Source organism: Heliconius melpomene, chromosome 18 (genome assembly GCF_056956725.1).
Source record: "Heliconius melpomene rosina isolate 202511_hmr_F chromosome 18, ASM5695672v1, whole genome shotgun sequence".
NCBI classification, from domain to species: Eukaryota; Metazoa; Arthropoda; class Insecta; order Lepidoptera; family Nymphalidae; genus Heliconius; species Heliconius melpomene.
In genome coordinates this window covers 1252447-1269763 of record NC_140406.1, presented here as the reverse complement: position 1 = coordinate 1269763, position 17317 = coordinate 1252447, and the positions used below count along the sequence as shown (strand labels likewise).

Below are 17317 nucleotides of genomic sequence, written 5' to 3'. Positions count from 1 at the left end.
TCCCTTGTTCCGGCAATGACTGTAACAACTGACGAGAAAAGCGCGGCGTTTAGTTCTGTCACTCAAAAAGTAATACACCATTAATATGGTGTATAAAAGCATGGTCCCGAAATCAGATTAAACTAATTTAATTTCATTCAATTCTCAGTAGACACTTTGTTCGCCATTTTCCACCAACTACTTATACAGTGCAACTATAAAAATTAAGCTATACAGAGTATCATATAGAATTTTGCTTTTTTATCATTTGTGACAACATGGAATGGGCATGAAATGATAAAAAAAAGAAACAATAATATAGTTTTATTGATACATAATTAAATATAATGGTCAACATTTTAATGTGATATTTAAGTTAAGACAAAAGAAAAACCAACATAGATTTTTTTTCATGTATGACAATTTCAATGTGTATGGTTCACGCTCCACGCAAAACATTTAATAGCATTAACTTTTTATTTTTTAAAGCTTGCGTCGCACTCTAGTTTTATGATACGAAGGTCTTGGAACACGCAGCCTTTCGTTGCTGTTGGTAGATTGTTCCATGCTTTCTTCTAAAGGCTCAGGTCTTGGTGTGAATAACTTTCGCCTAGTCCGAGTTATACATGTACTGATAGAAAAAAATATATATTAATATCAACTTATATTTTTAACGGATAGCACAGTAGGATAACGGAGCCCAGTATTAAGGCAGACCGGCAATTTTAGAAACATTGTATGATGGAACTCAACATTACGCTGTCTTTTAGAGCGGAGAAATGTAATCGATCCCACAACTATCTCGATTAGTCTCATTGCTCCACGACGGCCTCAAATATTTATTCATCGGTTGTAATATTGTTTTTTTTTGTATTGAAGAGTCACTTGAGAAGGTTGCACATTCCAATCTATCTATATTGAAGTAAGTACAAATAAATATAAATTTACCGAATTTTTTTTTAAAGATTATGTTACTACACTTTATTGTATTGACATTTACGATTATGCTACTTTTTATCTCCCAATTTGATTAAGTGTTGTTGAGGAGCTTCTTTACATGTTCTTCTTCCTTTATGTCGAGCGGCGAAACTTAAGTCTATCTTACCAGAGCCAGAAAATGTAAATAGCTGTTTCCTGAAGGGGAAAGCCTTCGCGTTTACAGACACACGCTGTTCCGCTACGCCACGACGGCCTTAACAAATATATATTTACCTTTTAGCAGGACAACTCTGTATACCGAGTATCGGCGCTAGATTCTCATTATCATTTTTCTCAGGCGATGGTATATCTTTGAACTCTTTGTCGGGAGCCGGTTTATCTAATGTCACGTCAGAGAATTCGTTCTGTAAGTTTATTATATCTTTTAATTTCGCTTTTTCTATATCTCTTTTCTTTGTATCTTCATCTATATCTTTAGATCCATCTTCAGAATTATCTCCACATTGACGTCGTAGTCTCAAATTTCTTTTTCTTGTTTTAGATTTTTCGCATTTTGGTGGAGAACTTTCCAATACTTTCTTTCCTCTCCTCGTTTCATTTTTAGGTTTATCCATTTTAGATTTTTGTCGTAAATTGTATTTTAAGTCTTCATTTTCTGTTTCATTGTTAGTAGTAGTATCTATTGTAGTATCTTTAATTTCTTGTGATACGAGTAAGTCGAATTCGGTAGCTCTCGGTGCTGTTATATCTTTATAAATATTTTCAAATTCATCTGATGTGTTATCTGACTTTGTATTATTTATCAGTAATTGTGTTTCATCATTGCTTACTATTTCAATGTCATCTGATTTTTCTAAAGATATTTTTATAGCTTCTTCTTTTTTTATCGTATTGTCATTATTACTTTCAACATCTACGTCATTAACTATTTCTTTTACATGTTTATTTTCATTAGTTTCTTCTACATTATTTAGTTCGTCATTTGATACTATTTCTTGATTATGTTCTATATTTCCACAAACTATTGCATCTTCTTGTATTATAGCAACATTTTGTACAGATTTTCTGATATTTTCAATATCATCGTTTACTTTATTTTTATTACACGCTTGAGGCGAATCGAGTGCTTCAAATAAATCTATAGAATCATTTTTCTTATCACAAGTCCTAATTTTTTGTAGAGCATTTAAATTATCATTTTGGTTTGTAATACTTTGTCCTAACAACTTTTTGATCATACTGGGTTCATAGTCATTAGTAACATCCTCTTTTACGATAGATGGTGAACGATAATCATCAATTTTAATTTTCTCATTATCATTATTAGAAGTATAATTATTATTAGAATTATCAAAATATATTTTCTTGTCTTTACTTTTAACAACGGTCGCTGGTTTTTCAAGAGACTTCAGTACATCGTCATAGTTAAAAAAATTACGTTTCTCTTTTAGTATTTTAATATTGAAAAAGCTAGTGACATTAGAGTTTGTACCTGTATCAATTTTCGTCGCTTCTTCTAACTTCTCGAATGAAGCTAATGAATTATTACTTTGAATACTCAAATTAGATTCTTTGATTGAATTTATTATATTATTAACAAATGTATTCGGTTTGTTATTATCAACTGTTTCTAACGAACTATCTTTAAAGGAATTTCTATTTTTATTAGTTTTCGTTTTATCATCAATATCTACAACAATGTCTTCGTTACTAGCTCTACTTAATGTACTTACTAATACCTTTTTCTTATCATTTACAAAACTGTCGTTATTTTCTACAAGACATGTTTCTCTTGATAATTTTATATGATTTTTAAATTCTATATTATTATGAACATCAATATTTAGTTCAGTTGTAACAACTTCCCCTGCAACAACATCATTATCAGTTTCAAATGTACAATCATTACCATTACTATTATTGATATTTTCATCTTTTAGAGTACCATAGGTTTTATTTAACACACTATTGTCCGAGTGGTCACTACTAAAACTATTTTCGTCAATAATAGCACTCTGATGTATCATTCTTGAACGATTCATGTCTTCTCTTTTAAAAATAGGTTCTAGGCTTTCATTGCAAGAGTCGTCATCGTCACTTTCTTCACTATCACATAGGTCTACTAAATCTTCTTTCATAGGTATATCTTCATCTGTTTTTTCTGGAACATAAATGTAGAAATAAAAAATCAAATCTAATCAGCTTTACGCTGTATCCTGCAAACAGCAGGGTAGATAGAGGGAACCTAGTGTTAAGACATTCCATTCCCCATTTTCCGCCGAATTCTAGAGGCATTGCGTGTTGAGTGGCGAAACTCAACGCCGCTCTTTGCCTAGACGCCAAGGCGAAGAAATGATAATATAAATGTAAATAAATATTTCATTTCTTTAAGTGGGGATCAAACCTACTACCGTTGTGTTAGTCACACCTTCGTGTCGTTGCGTTACGACGGCCTCAAACATGCATAAATGTATGATTATATATTTTTTAGTAATTAAGTATATTTCTGCGCTACGAACCTACGCCTTAACTCGCAAGTTACTTGCGAGTTGCGATTTGGCGCAAAACCACAAACGTATAAATGCCACGATTGTGGGTTCGATTTCTACTCAGGGAACTGCAATATTCAATGTTTTATTTTCTCGCTCTGGTAACGAGACAAACCGCGGAGTTGTTTTCTGCCGCACTTCATTTCCCAGTTTCTGGCTATTTTTAGAGGATTTTTTTTCGAATTTTCGTTATAATTATATTTTTTTAATATATTTTAGATTATTAAGAAATGTGTTCATGTTTAATCAATTTACCATCTCTCTCATCTATACAAGCGCGCAAATGTTGCACTTCCCCCTCAGCTCGAGCCCGTGCCAATTTTTCAGCGGTATATTTTTCCTAACAAATAAAAAACAATAATTGCATTATTTGCTATATAAAACGAAATTAACATATTTGGGGTAGTGAAGATTTTATTTATCAACTGTTTGAAAGTGGAGCTTCACAATAAATTTTATTTATGTGTTTCTAGTGTTCTCATAGCTTAGTTACTGTATCACAAAATACATTGTCTGTAGCGCCACCTATTGGGTCCAATTATATTTTTAAACCATCCTGGAATCAGTCGGTACAGCCTTCAAAAAGATGTTGTTGTTCAAAAAGATGGTTGACAAGTATATGTACAGAAGTATTTTTTAAATTGTGTGCAGCGTTTGAGAGCGGACGTGTTGCGAGCTTTTTTCTATTTTAATAAATTATAACTGCAGTAAAATCGATCATAGTGCTACTTAAATAAGGACTCATTTACTTCAAGTTGGTTCATGCGATTTACGACGTTCTGCTGGATCGAGACGTGAGTTTTGCCTTTCACTTTCGAGTAAGCGAGACAATTATAAAAACCAACTGTTAAACTCTTCTTACCACACCACTATTCAAAAGTGCACCTTAATAACTTGGAAATACTATCAAAAAGTGAAAAAAAATTGTGTAACATGAATAAGTCGCCGAGTGGAGGTTCACGTGCCGCCGGCTCGAAGTCAAACGAGGTAGCGGATCGGCAAGTAACGTTGAGGAAACGTAGGCAACCAGAGACGGACTGTGATTGCAAAAAGGAACTAACTAAATTTCGAGATGAAATAACAAAATTAATTACCGATTTTACAAATATACAAAAAGAACATATGATGGCTATGCGGGAAGACACATCCCAAATTAAAAATCAGATAAATGTTATTCAATCCTCTACAGAATTTCTTACTGTAGAGCACAAGAAGATAATAAACGAATTAATAGAAATAAAAAAGCAAAACACACAGACTGAAAATAGGCTGAAAAATGTGGTGGATGAAATTATTTTATTAAAAAATGCATCTTCGAGAGAAACTACAACGGTCTCCTCACCAATCAATGAGAACATCATACGTGAAGTTCAAGAAAGGTATCAACGGGAAAAGAATATCATTATTGTAGGAATTAGAGAGTTACATTTAGAAAAGCGTGAAACAAGATATAATCACGATAAAAATGAAGTTTCATCTGTTCTCGACTCCATAGGTAAGGATATTCCATCTCCAAAGTACATTATAAGAATAGGAAAATATAAACCGAACTTAGATCGACCTATAAGTGTGCTTCGACTCAAGTTCAATACCTAAGCTGTTACTACGTGAAAAATATAATATAACTGATAAAAATATAAAGATATATCCTGATAAAACTAAAATAGAACAATTACACATAAAAAAAGTTAAGGAAGAGCTAAAAAAGCGGCAGCAAAATGGTGAAGATAACTTGATTATTAAATATAAAAATGGATATCCTAAAATAATAAAAGCGCCAAAAAACTACAAAATTCAATAAACTTACTTAACAACACTCCTGTAACTACAATAAAAAATAAAACCTCTAGCATAACCTATGGAATAGTAAACACATATGATCAATTAAAGAAGAATTTATACACACAAAACTTTCTCTACTCCAATATTCGAAGTATAGTCAAACCAGGAAAACTAGATGAACTAAAATGTATTATAAAATGTGTAAGCATAAAACTACAGTTTATTTTATTAACTGAAACTTGGATAAAATCCGAACAAGAGGCGAACAGAATACAGATACCCCATTACACTCATTATTTCAATTTTAGAACATCTGGAAGAGGTGGTGGAGTATCTATTTTTGTACATAACGACCTGGAACATAACTACACTAGTGAAAAATATACTAACGGTAACAACTACTTATGGATTCACGTAAAAAAGCTTAATCTTGATATTGGAATAATCTACAAACCAGGTGATACGAATACTAATCAATTCATAAATGACCTTGAAGAGGAACTTAATCAGAAAAAAAGAGCTATTGTATTTGGTGATTTTAATTTAAACTTATTATCTAATAATAAAGAAGTAACACGATACAGAACTATGCTGACTGAATGTGGATATACTGTATTGAATAAAATTGACAAAGAATTTGCAACTCGTACTACAACTTCTAGTAATACTATTTTAGATCATATAATAACGAATATTAAAGATAAAACTTACCATCTAGCTTTGACTGACTCTGCAATCTCAGACCACATGCAGATATTTCTTGCAATGAAAAAATATACACTTGAACCACCCAAACGAATTCAGTACGAAGCTATTAATTACGATGCTTTACGAGAAAATGCTGAAATTTACCCCTTCAACTCGGACTCTCATTCATTTACTAATCTCCATAAAGCCATTAACCAAATAAAAGAAAAACATAAGGTGATCAAATCTAAAATACAAAATCTCCCACAAGCCGATTGGATTAATAAAGACATTTTAGCAGATATCGAATCAAGAAATGAAGCATGGCGCAAATTTAAAATGGATTCAAATAATTCTGACTTAGAAAGAGATTATGCAAGACAGAAGACGGTTACGGCAACTAACATAAATAAATATAAAAGGAATTTTTACGTTGACTCTTTTGCGAGATGTAAAAATAAACCTAAAAAAGTATGGAACCTTATTCATACATTATCTAATAATAAAATAAAATCAAACTGTGTGCCCCCACAATTAATGACTAGTACAGGCTTAATTACTGATGGTACGAAAATATGTGAATATTTTAATAAGTTTTTTGCCACCATTGGTTCCGTTTTGGCTACTCAGATTCCTAATAAATTTCATAATAGTACAGTTTTTACCGTAAGTAGTCATAAATATAATAATAATTTGTCAACATTAACACACTGTAGTAGAAGCGAAAAATCTAGAATTATTGATAATTTAGACTCAAACGTAGGCATTGGAATAGATGGTATTAGTACAAAAGTAGTTAAGTGTTTGAAGGAATACATTATTGGAGAATTGACAGACTGCATCAATAAATGTCTAGATGAAGGTACTTTTCCGGATGCTTTGAAAATTGCAAAAGTTACTCCAATATAAAAGTCTGGTGTAAAATCTGACCCCGGTAATTATAGGCCCATCTCTGTTTTGCCTGTTGTTTCAAAAATATTTGAAAAAGTTATTTACAATCGACTAGATAAGTATTTATCCCAGATTGGGTTTATTTTTAAACGTCAGTATGGTTTTAAAACGAATTCAAATACTTTATGCGCAACAATAGACATAGTGACGAAAATTAAAAGAAATATAGATGCTAAACATATAGGCTTAGGAATATTTATAGATTTGAAAAAGGCCTTCGACACTGTAAGTCACCCCATTCTATTAAAGAAGCTTAGAGGAATAGGGATCACCGGTACTGCTTATAAATTAATAGAATCTTACTTAACAAATCGTCTACAAATAGTAAAAATTGATAAATATCAGAGTTCGACACATATGATCACTTTCGGTGTACCCCAAGGATCAATACTCGGGCCCCTGTTATTTTTAGTATATATAAATAACATCAGTGAATTATCACTTCATGGCGAACTTACACTCTATGCAGATGACACGAGTATTTTTTATTTTGGGCATTCCTTGAAAGATATTGCGGAACACGCCCAACAAGATCTTAATGCATTAAGCCGATGGTTCCAATGTAATCTTTTAACAATAAATATACAAAAAACTCACTATATAATATTTAAAGCTAAAAATAAAAAAATACACAATTTTACCCCACTTTCTATAAATAACACAGAAATCAAGAAAACTAGCACAGAAAAATATTTAGGTCTAACCTTGGACAGTGACCTGACATGGACGGTGCATATAGAAAATATTAAATCTAAGTTATCCTCCCTACTTGGTTCGTTGCGTGGTATCTATCGTTGTCTGCCTCGTAGTGTGTGCTATACAATATATTACTCATTAGTTCAGTCAAATCTAACTTATCTAGTTGAAATATGGGGAGCTGCTGCTAAAACTAACTTTAAATCTTTGCAAATTATTCAAAATAAAATAATAAAGCTGCTTTTCCATTTCAAGCCATTAACATCTACAAATAAGATATATAATGAAACTAAAATTTTAAATATTCGTCAACTATATCAATATAACACATGTATTCTTATTCATAAAATTTTACAAAACAATTTACAATCGGAGCTATCTTTTCTGACCAATAAACAAATAGGAAAGAGACCACTTAGAAGTGCAAATAATTTATACTTACCAAAAACAAGAACCAATTATGGCAAAAAATCTATTATTTATGAAGGAGCACAAATTTACAACAAATTACCTCAAGATATAAAAACATCGAAAAAAATGTATAATTTTAAAACTAAATTAAAGGAGCATCTTCTAAAAATTAAGTAGAATCCGACCCTGTATTGTGACTTCTTAAAATGTGGGTAAACCTAACTTTATTGTAAACGGTCATGGTCAATATGTTTAAATTATCTCAATGTACCCTCTTTCACTTACATTTGTTAATTGAGTATTTGATATTGTTTTCTTTTTGTTATTTACCATGTTTTTGCTGATTCCGACGCTCACATTGTTTAATATGTATTTGTTTAAGATAACTCTGTATTTCTCTTTAAGTGAAATGTAATTTCTTTTGAGAAATAAATAAACTCTTTAACCACAAGTATTGTACATTTAAGTGTAGTCTGTCCAACATTTTAATTTTAGATTTTTGAAAGCGTATAAAAAATTTAACGTAGAGGGATTTGAACGCTCCTCTTGGAAACTATGGCTTAAGATTCCATTGCTTACATCTGCAGAGATCTGTTTCTTTAATGAAACTTATATTTAAGAATAATACATGATTAATAGAATTCATTGTCTATTCTCAACATTAAACGGAAGAGGAATAAAATATTTGAAATGATGGCAACTCCTGCTTGCGGCAGTAATTTTCCAGGAAACCATGTGTTATATAGTGTTGAGAAAAATAAGCTTTAATTTAATATATAAATCATAAAAAAAACACATGAGTGCAAATTATTAGCATTAAGTGACCTGTTTAAACCAGACAACCCTTTGCGGCAGATTGAGAACTGGCAACCATTGATTTCACATAAAAAACGCATGAGTTCAATTTTCTCTATAAACGCATTACGAAAAAGTTTAATTAAAGGTGATTGCGGTAGGGTTCTTCTAGGCAACCCTAGAAGAACCCTACTCTATTCTACTAATCATGTATTATTCTTAAATATAAGTTTCATAATAAAAACAGATCCCTGCAAATTTATGCATTGGGATCTCGACTTAATACGTTCAAATTCTTATAAGGTTGTACCTATGTATGTTGTTAGCATCTCTGTAGGAAAGAAGAAAGAAAAAATTTCCGCTGCCCAAATAGAATTACTTGGAATTATCATTTAGCCAGAGAGGACGCTATTAAGTCGTAAAAACGTGTAAGAACTTCGATGTAGCTCGATGAGAATGTATGGCTTAGTGGTCACAGCTCTCGGACGGTTTCCAAGAGGCGCGGTCAAATCCCGTTATGTTTTATTAGTTTTTATTATTAACAGTAGAATAACACTTTAAAAGTGTAAGTCATTTGCTTTCAATAAAGTAATAAATAATAAAATTAAAATGGAAGTATTACCTCTAAGATAGCATTTTCAGTCATCAGTTGCTTGATCTGTAAGTAAAATCATCATTTTGTTAATTATAGTAGTGATGTAAGTGATACTAAAAATGGTTTATTATGTAGTTTTCTTAGCTTCACGTTATATTCCGCATACAGCAGGAATGAAAAGTTTTTATCTTATTTTATCTAATCTTTTTTAATAAGACAATTTATGACAAAAAAAGAAGTTGAAATGAAAGGAATGTATAGCTCAATTGACGAAAACCGCTTGAACACTTTCCAAAAGGCGTCGGTTCGAATTCTGTTACGTTCAAATGTTCATATGTGTAATATACTTTCTTGCCTTAATATGTAAATTTAAATTGTAATATAAATATACATATATTTAAAAGATTCAACATGATAAAGTTAGTAATTTATTATTAACCTTAAGTTGCATATTCTTCAACGGTGTTTCACCATTGGAAGCACTAACAGTTTTATTGAGACGACTTTCATATTCTTCCTCCATTTGTTCCATCTGTAATAAAAAAAAATGTATATAATTTCGTAATTTATTGCATCAAAAATTAAAAAAAAACAAGACAATCACGAGGCGGGCTCGCCTACCGAGGGTTCCATGTAAAAATTGGACGACTCAAGCTTTTTCTGAAATTCTTAGCTTATGCATAGCTTAGCCAGAGCCCTCTCATCTGATACCTCACTTAAAACTACCGTCTTTAATACCAATTTTTGTCCCTCTTTTAAGGCTATTATTTTTTAGGACTTAACCACAAATGTATAGTTTTCAGATTTTTCCTGAACTAGTAGTACTACCTATAGATGCTAGGTGCCAAATTTCATAATTATAGGTCAACCGGAAATACCCTACGAATTTCAATTCCCTTTATATTGTCGAAATACGTGTTTTTTGCTATATAAACGGCCATATCTTTTTAAAGACAACGTAGAAATACGTTTTTTTTCAGGAAATCGTGGGGCTATACCTAGGTCTATACCTAGGTATATGGATTGAATTTCAACTCGATATATCCGAGCATTCATGAGGTAAAGGCTCTTGACAGACAGAGAGACAACAAAGTGATCTTATAAGGGTTCCTTTTTTCTTTGAATTGTATGGAATTCTAATGGTCCTTAAGTGAAAATCTAATCCACAACACACATAAACATAGGTAGGTAGGTAGTGGTAGCAGTATCGCGCGCACAGCGTTAGTAGTAATAAATTTTAAATACATACTTCGTCTCGTAAAATTTTTATCTGAATTTCATAATAATCTCTAGTGATAGCCTTGGTTTCTTCAACCAATTCCTTCATGGTGTCCGCCTCAGTCGCCTGCCTCTCATCCATACAAGATTGCAGTTCTTTTATACAGGACTGGGCTCTGAAAAAAATAAAATTAAATGTCAATAAGTATTGAGGTAAGAGGGGTAGCCCCTACCTCTTTAGGTAGCTAAAGAGAGCTAGGGGGAGACGTCGGTTGATCTTCGAAAAGACAGATACTGAAGGAAGGTCACGTAAAAAGCAAGAGGGGGGCACTCTGTTACACACCTACTGATGAACTTACAAAACACTGCGTTTTGAATGGCGGAACTCAACACCACTCTTTGTCTACCACAGTATCGCAATGATAATGAGCTATCACAAATATCACAATAAATAACTACGAGTGCTACTTACGCTGACGGTACGGCACTACTCTCAAGAAGATCCAAACATAGCGTCTGCAAAACTTCAAGAACACTTAGATAAAGTCGCAACTTGGTTCAAAAAATAGAGAATAAAAGCAAGTGCTGCTAAGTCTATACATGTGACATTCACACTTAAAAGAGGAGACGGCCCACCAGTGAAACTAAACGATATGATGTACCTCAGCAAAAAACAGTAAAGTATCTGGGAATGCATCTGGACAGGAGGCTCACATGGAAAGACCATATCAAGGCAAAAAGAGAACAGGCAAATCAGAAATTTGGGGATATGTACTGGCCAATAGGGAGACAGTCTTCACTCACATTAGAAAATAAGATCTTAATTTACAAAACTATTATAAAACCTAGTTGGACTTATGGCATTGAACTCTGGGTCAGCAAGCCACTTCAATATAGAAATACTCCAATGCTTCCAAAATAAAGCCTTAAAAATAATTGCTAGTGCTCCATGGTTCATAAGAAATACAAAAGTCCACGAATATCTTGAAGTATCTACTTTCAAGGAACAGATAAATATATCATGCATCACATATAAAATGAGATTGGAACATCATAAAAATGAACTTGCAAGGTTCATCTATGTTGATCAGTGAGATCAATATAGATGAAAACATACATCGACTAAAGCAATGCAGACTTGATTCAATATAAAGAAGCATAACTGTAGAATGAGATGATGCATCACAGGATAGATTCATCTCCAAAAATTAATCTAGATATACATAAAATTTAATTATAGCCGTTGGCTGATCGTAAATGGATAGAAAGAAAAAAATAAATAAAAAAATAACTACGAGTATTAATCCCCACGAGTAGGGATTGAATCCACAACCCACAATGTTTACAGTTACACTCTGTGCCGAAACGACGGGCTCAGGCTACCTAGTGATAAATTTGAAAATGTTATATTTGATCACATTTAAATCTAAATTGTCAAGATATTTACTTAGTTTGGGTTCGAATTCCAACAACATAAAAAAAATATTATTGTTATATATTTTATAATAATAATAGAACTTACTGAACCAATTCAAAGTGCAATCTTTCGTTATCTGCTCTTAGTTTCATAATTTCAGTGCTAGATGTGATTGTTGCTTCTTGTGTACTGCTTTCCAATGAGCTGGGATACTCAGACATTGTGTTGTTTATTTCTAAAAAAAACCAACAAAAAAATTTCAATACAATTACTTATTTTGCTCAACTTGCAAAGCGCAGCGTTTAGTTACGTTTAATAATTTGATATGTAAAGTTTAATAAAGACTTATAAAAACTGTTTGTAATCATTAATAGATATAAGTAATTTTTTGGCACAAGCAACCTAATGTTAAGATACTCCACTCAACACCTTCCTACTAAACTTCGAAAAATTAAATTGAGTATCGGAACTTAACACCGCATTGTGAACGACATAACAGTAAATAGCACAAACTAAAACATACGTATATCCTTAGCAACAGCGGCCAACTGTAACACATGGCGGGTCTCATTAGCGTACTCCGGAGCAGGGTTAAGTGTGACAACCATACTGACAGCCTCACCTCGGGAACCGGATAGACCGGCGCCGAGTAGGCGTGTAAGTTTTGATTCTCTGAAAGAGAGAAAAATTGAAAGCGGCTTGAAGATGCAATGAAGCACATCAAAACAATAGATATAATATAAAGAAATATTTAAATTTAATTTATGAATATAATTGTATAAATGTATTATTTTTGACAATAATAGGCTTTATTATTATTATTATAAATACAACAAAAGTAATTGACTTATAAAAAGTCGTAGAATTCAGGTCATTGTGTGGTCGTGTTTTTCTATTTCAATTTTACATTTTATCTTGCAAAACAAGGTGTCTATCAGAACTAAGTGTAATGAGATAAATGAAATTTCCATATACGAGATATTGCGTGAAGTGTAACAGAATTGCTGCACTCAATCTGTTAAGATACGAAGATGAAAATCATGAATTCCCAATCCAATTGCTAATTGCGACACGACAGCTTCTAACATAATTAACAAACCAGAATAATAAATTGTAACTGGGGAAATGGAGTCTGAATGCATGCGCGCACGCACCTGTAGGGCACCAGGGCGGCAGCAGCCTGCGGGTGGTTCCTCTTGCGCAGCACGCGCAGGCACCGCTCGAGTACGTGCAGCGAGGTGTTGATGGCGCGCGACTCGTGCATGCGCGCGCCTGTGTTGCGAGTGCGCGACGCGCGCTCGCAGCCTGCCAGGTCACACAGCCGCACGCACGACGAGCGGACGCCGTCTTCTACAATCAAATACATATAAGTACAATTAGTGTTATTAACATTTTCAAATGTTATTATACACTATGGAAAGAAAAATACTTATTAAGAAAACATAAAAATCCTGCTAGGTTAATTTTTTTCATAATTATGAGTGTGTTGTGTTGAGGCAAGTGTACAACTGTAAATGTGACATGTTATAGGTTCGATCCCAATCGACTAAATGAAATATTTAGTTTAATCCTCCATCTGGCATTGAATTCCGCTACTCAACAAAAAAAAGAGTTACTATTATATTAGTTTAAAATTTAATGACACACATATAACTAAAAACTCACCAGACTCAGTAATCATAGTGATAGTGAATATACAATGCGACCGCGACGACTGCGCGTGAATGCCGGTCGCCGCTACTTGCAAATTGTGCTTGCCGGCGACCATGACGTCATAGGCCTCTTCACCCGACTTCACGAATGTTTGAATTGCTCCCTTGAAAATTGGAAAATTGTAACTTAGCTTCATGCTTTATCCCTTTTTTTATTGTTTATTCTTTCTTACACTACAGACTTATGGTCCGTACCTTTTGTCATCCATTTGTTTTAATATTTTTTTTTTCTTTAGACATTACTTAGAGTAGTAGTAACGTTATTAGATACATATATTTCTATATTTATACAATACGCTTTATAGCTAGCAGAGTAGTCAGAGAACGGAGAGCCAAATGCTTCCGTCTCTATATACCTCTTACGCCTCGCCCACTGTCATTAACCTCTTCATACATGCCCACAGGGAGTCTTCATGTTTTTTACGTGATTTTCCTCCAGTATCTTTGATACTCTGTTTTTGAAAGTCAACCGAGGTCTCCCCCTACCTCTCTTACCATAAAAGATATTGTAATTACTCCTTTTACACTGTACTTACATTGTATCCCTCTTATAGCAGAGTAGGCAGAGAGAACTTAGTGTTACAACACTGTTCACCACATACAACCCATTTTAAATCGAGACACAGAGTGTTGAGTAGTGAAACTCAACATTGCCTTTTGTTTTGTTACCACAGCACGGAAGTAATAATAAATCATTCTTACGAATGGAAATCAAAACCACAATTGTTGCATTTATAGTCAATTGCTGTGCCACTTCACTAAATAACCCTTCCTTAGCAGTCGGGAAAAAATATATTTTCATTGATTTTCTTAGTCTCTTATACTTGTTCTTTTAACCTACCTAACTTTTTACCTATCCAGAGCAAAGAAATGATGATAACTCATTGCCTCAAGTGAAAATTGAAGCTACAACCAGTGATTACAGTTAGATATTGACCCACTGAATCACAATGATATCAAACTCTTTTTCTTAAGTCATTATTTGTTATTTTTTACCTTAACATATACATTGCCACTTGAATCTTCCCTTATACCTAATTTTGTAGAGTTTTTTCTGTCACCGGGCACCAGTAAGTCATAAATTCCTTCATTATAGATTTCTATAAAGGAGACCTATTAAAAAAATAATATTTTATAAATAATCAAAAAAACAAAAAAAAAATCTATTATATATCTAGCAAAACAAAATGTGAAACATGTTTTTAAGCTTACTCCCACTACTTGCTGAATGATAATGCTGAACTGCTGTGCTACAAGAGTCTAAATCCTATTTTTTATGTTCAGTGGACACAGATTTTTAAATGTTAAAATATATGCTTACCCATACATAGTGTCTTCTTCTATTAGAAAGGTCCATATTACTGGAAGTAAAGTCACCAATTAACTGAGCACTCATTCTACGATATTTATCCCTGCAATTTGTGCCTCCTCCCTGCTTTGATGCAATTTGTCTAAGCTGTTTAACCCACTGAAAAAGACAAGTAATATAAGTATATATTAATAGGTAATATTTAAATTATGCTATATTAACTTTCAATCCACAGTAAACCTGGGAAGCTATGGTATACTAAAACTAGACAGAAGGAATAAATAATATAAAACTCGTAGTTTAGTTCATAAGAAAGCATAGAAGGTAAGATTATGGAAGGATTAGAATAGAAATTAGACTCAAGGGTAATTTACAATAGGATTTACATGTTTATTAGTAGTGAGCGAGACGCCATATTAGCATCTCAGTGAGTAAAATCCCATCCGTGGCCACCTGTTGGAGCACTAACCAGTTTCATAGAAAGGATCAGTTGGCACTTGTGGACAAGCGGGAGTCTTTCTTCATGCTAGGCTTGTGCACCTGAATTTCAATGGCATGTTTACGTCGTGGCGCAGCGGCACATGAGTGTGACTGTAACGCGACGGTTGTGGGTTCGATCCCCACTTGAGGAAGAGAAATATTTATTTGTTTATTTTTCCATTTCTTTACTCTAGTGTTGAGGCGAAGGGCGGCATTGAGTTCTGTCCCTCAACAAGCAATACCTCCACAGTTAAGCAGAAAGAGCAGAATGGAGTCTCATAACACTAGGTTCCCTCTGCCTACCCTGATGTGTGTAAGATACAGTGGGAAACTGACATTTACAATAAATTATATACATATATAAATAAAAAAAATGAATGGACAATGATCACCACAAACCAATGCCCTGCAATAATTTCAGTCTGTCTTCAAATTGAGAAGAGTGAGATCCTACTGTAGGTGTAGATTACATGACAACAATCTTTTATATTTATATTACTTATTCATGTACATACTTGTAACTCATAATTCTGTTGTGCATAGGTTAGTCTTTCAGCACCTCTATCTGCTGGCTTAAGTTCTGGACTTTGAGCAACATCAACTACTTTGAAAATATATTCTAGGGATCTCGGTATCAGGCCAGGTGATGAGACAGTGCCCATAAGTGTAAAGGTCTTGCCGGATCCAGATGCTCCATATGTAAGGAGAGTAAAGTTGTGACCTTCGGGAAGCTTTTTTAAGTTGTCTTTAACGACACTATCAAATAGTTCCTAAAAAAATATTTACAATGTTTTTAATGTATCAAAATGTTTGCTCATTCTATTATATTTAATATTACGAACCTGTTGTCTTGAATCTGGTCCAAATATATGAGTGAAAGTATACATTTTGGATACATTATGTTGAGTTCGTCTCCCATGTCCAGCGGTAGTGGTGTCCAGCGATGTAATTAAGCACCGGTCGGATCGAATTTCGTAAAGATTACTAGGTTTATAGCACGGTTTTAATCTTAGATATACTTGGACTAACTCTGGTTCTTCACATTCTGAGTCTTCCTCATATAGTTTTGATAACAAATTGAGCTTGGACCTCAAAAAAGGATTTGGTATTACAGGTGGCCTAGGTTCAATAAAAGAAGGTATATCTCTTCCCGATATTTCGTTATCCGAATATCTTGAGTCTGACATGGTATTAAAGTCGTTGTTCTATATTCTAATATCTATACTTTATATAACATTTATAATAAAACTAAAGAAAAAGCCAACCAACATTAACGATCAACGGTTCACTATTTGATTTGAAAAATTCTGAATTCCTATCCAGTGCTGCCAACCTCAGGAAAGCAAAAAACAGCATATGAAACTTAAAAGAAAAATTCGTTAAAAATAATACAAGTACTTGTAATAGTATTAAAACTAATATATTATATTCTTCGATAGATATTGATATTGGAAATTAAACGATCTACAAAAAAAGGGTTAATGTGTTTTTTTGCTAATTTGAACTTTGACTTAGAGTAATTTTTAAAGGAGTCACCCTTTAAAAATTACTCTAAGTCAAAGTTGAATATGAAATCACATGATGACAATGACAATGACAACGAATGGTAAACAAAATATTCAAAAATGGTAACACATGATATTACGAAGTTTATCTAGTAATATTTAGTAAGACATAATTTTTTTATAAAATACCTGTAATCGTCTAGAATACGCCTCGACTTTTTTTTCTTTTTGATTAATAAAGAAATGAAATTAAATATTCCTTTAGACATACTAAAAGATGTCTTATTGACGC

The 17317-nt window shown here is 33.0% G+C and overlaps 1 protein-coding gene across 2 annotated transcripts; it reads right to left on the bottom strand.

Moving 5' to 3' along the window:
• Positions 1–288: 288 nt before the first annotated feature.
• Positions 289–16995, bottom strand: LOC146529124 (uncharacterized). 2 transcript variants are annotated; one of them, XM_085202059.1, is made up of 15 exons: positions 16363–16995; positions 16036–16290; positions 15053–15199; positions 14728–14844; positions 13685–13835; positions 13174–13369; positions 12543–12691; positions 12125–12254; positions 10634–10778; positions 9824–9916; positions 9412–9447; positions 3723–3807; positions 2864–3079; positions 1192–2785; positions 289–610 (listed from the first exon to the last, which is right to left on the bottom strand). In XM_085202059.1, the coding sequence occupies exons 1-15, from the start codon at positions 16705–16707 to the stop codon at positions 463–465; spliced, it is 3807 nt and encodes a 1268-aa protein (XP_085058185.1). In that variant the 5' UTR covers positions 16708–16995; the 3' UTR covers positions 289–462. The 2 variants fall into 2 exon arrangements, with proteins under 2 accessions (XP_085058185.1, XP_085058184.1); XM_085202058.1 differs by having other exon boundaries at positions 1192–3079.
• Between the last annotated feature and the right edge of the window lie 322 nt (positions 16996–17317).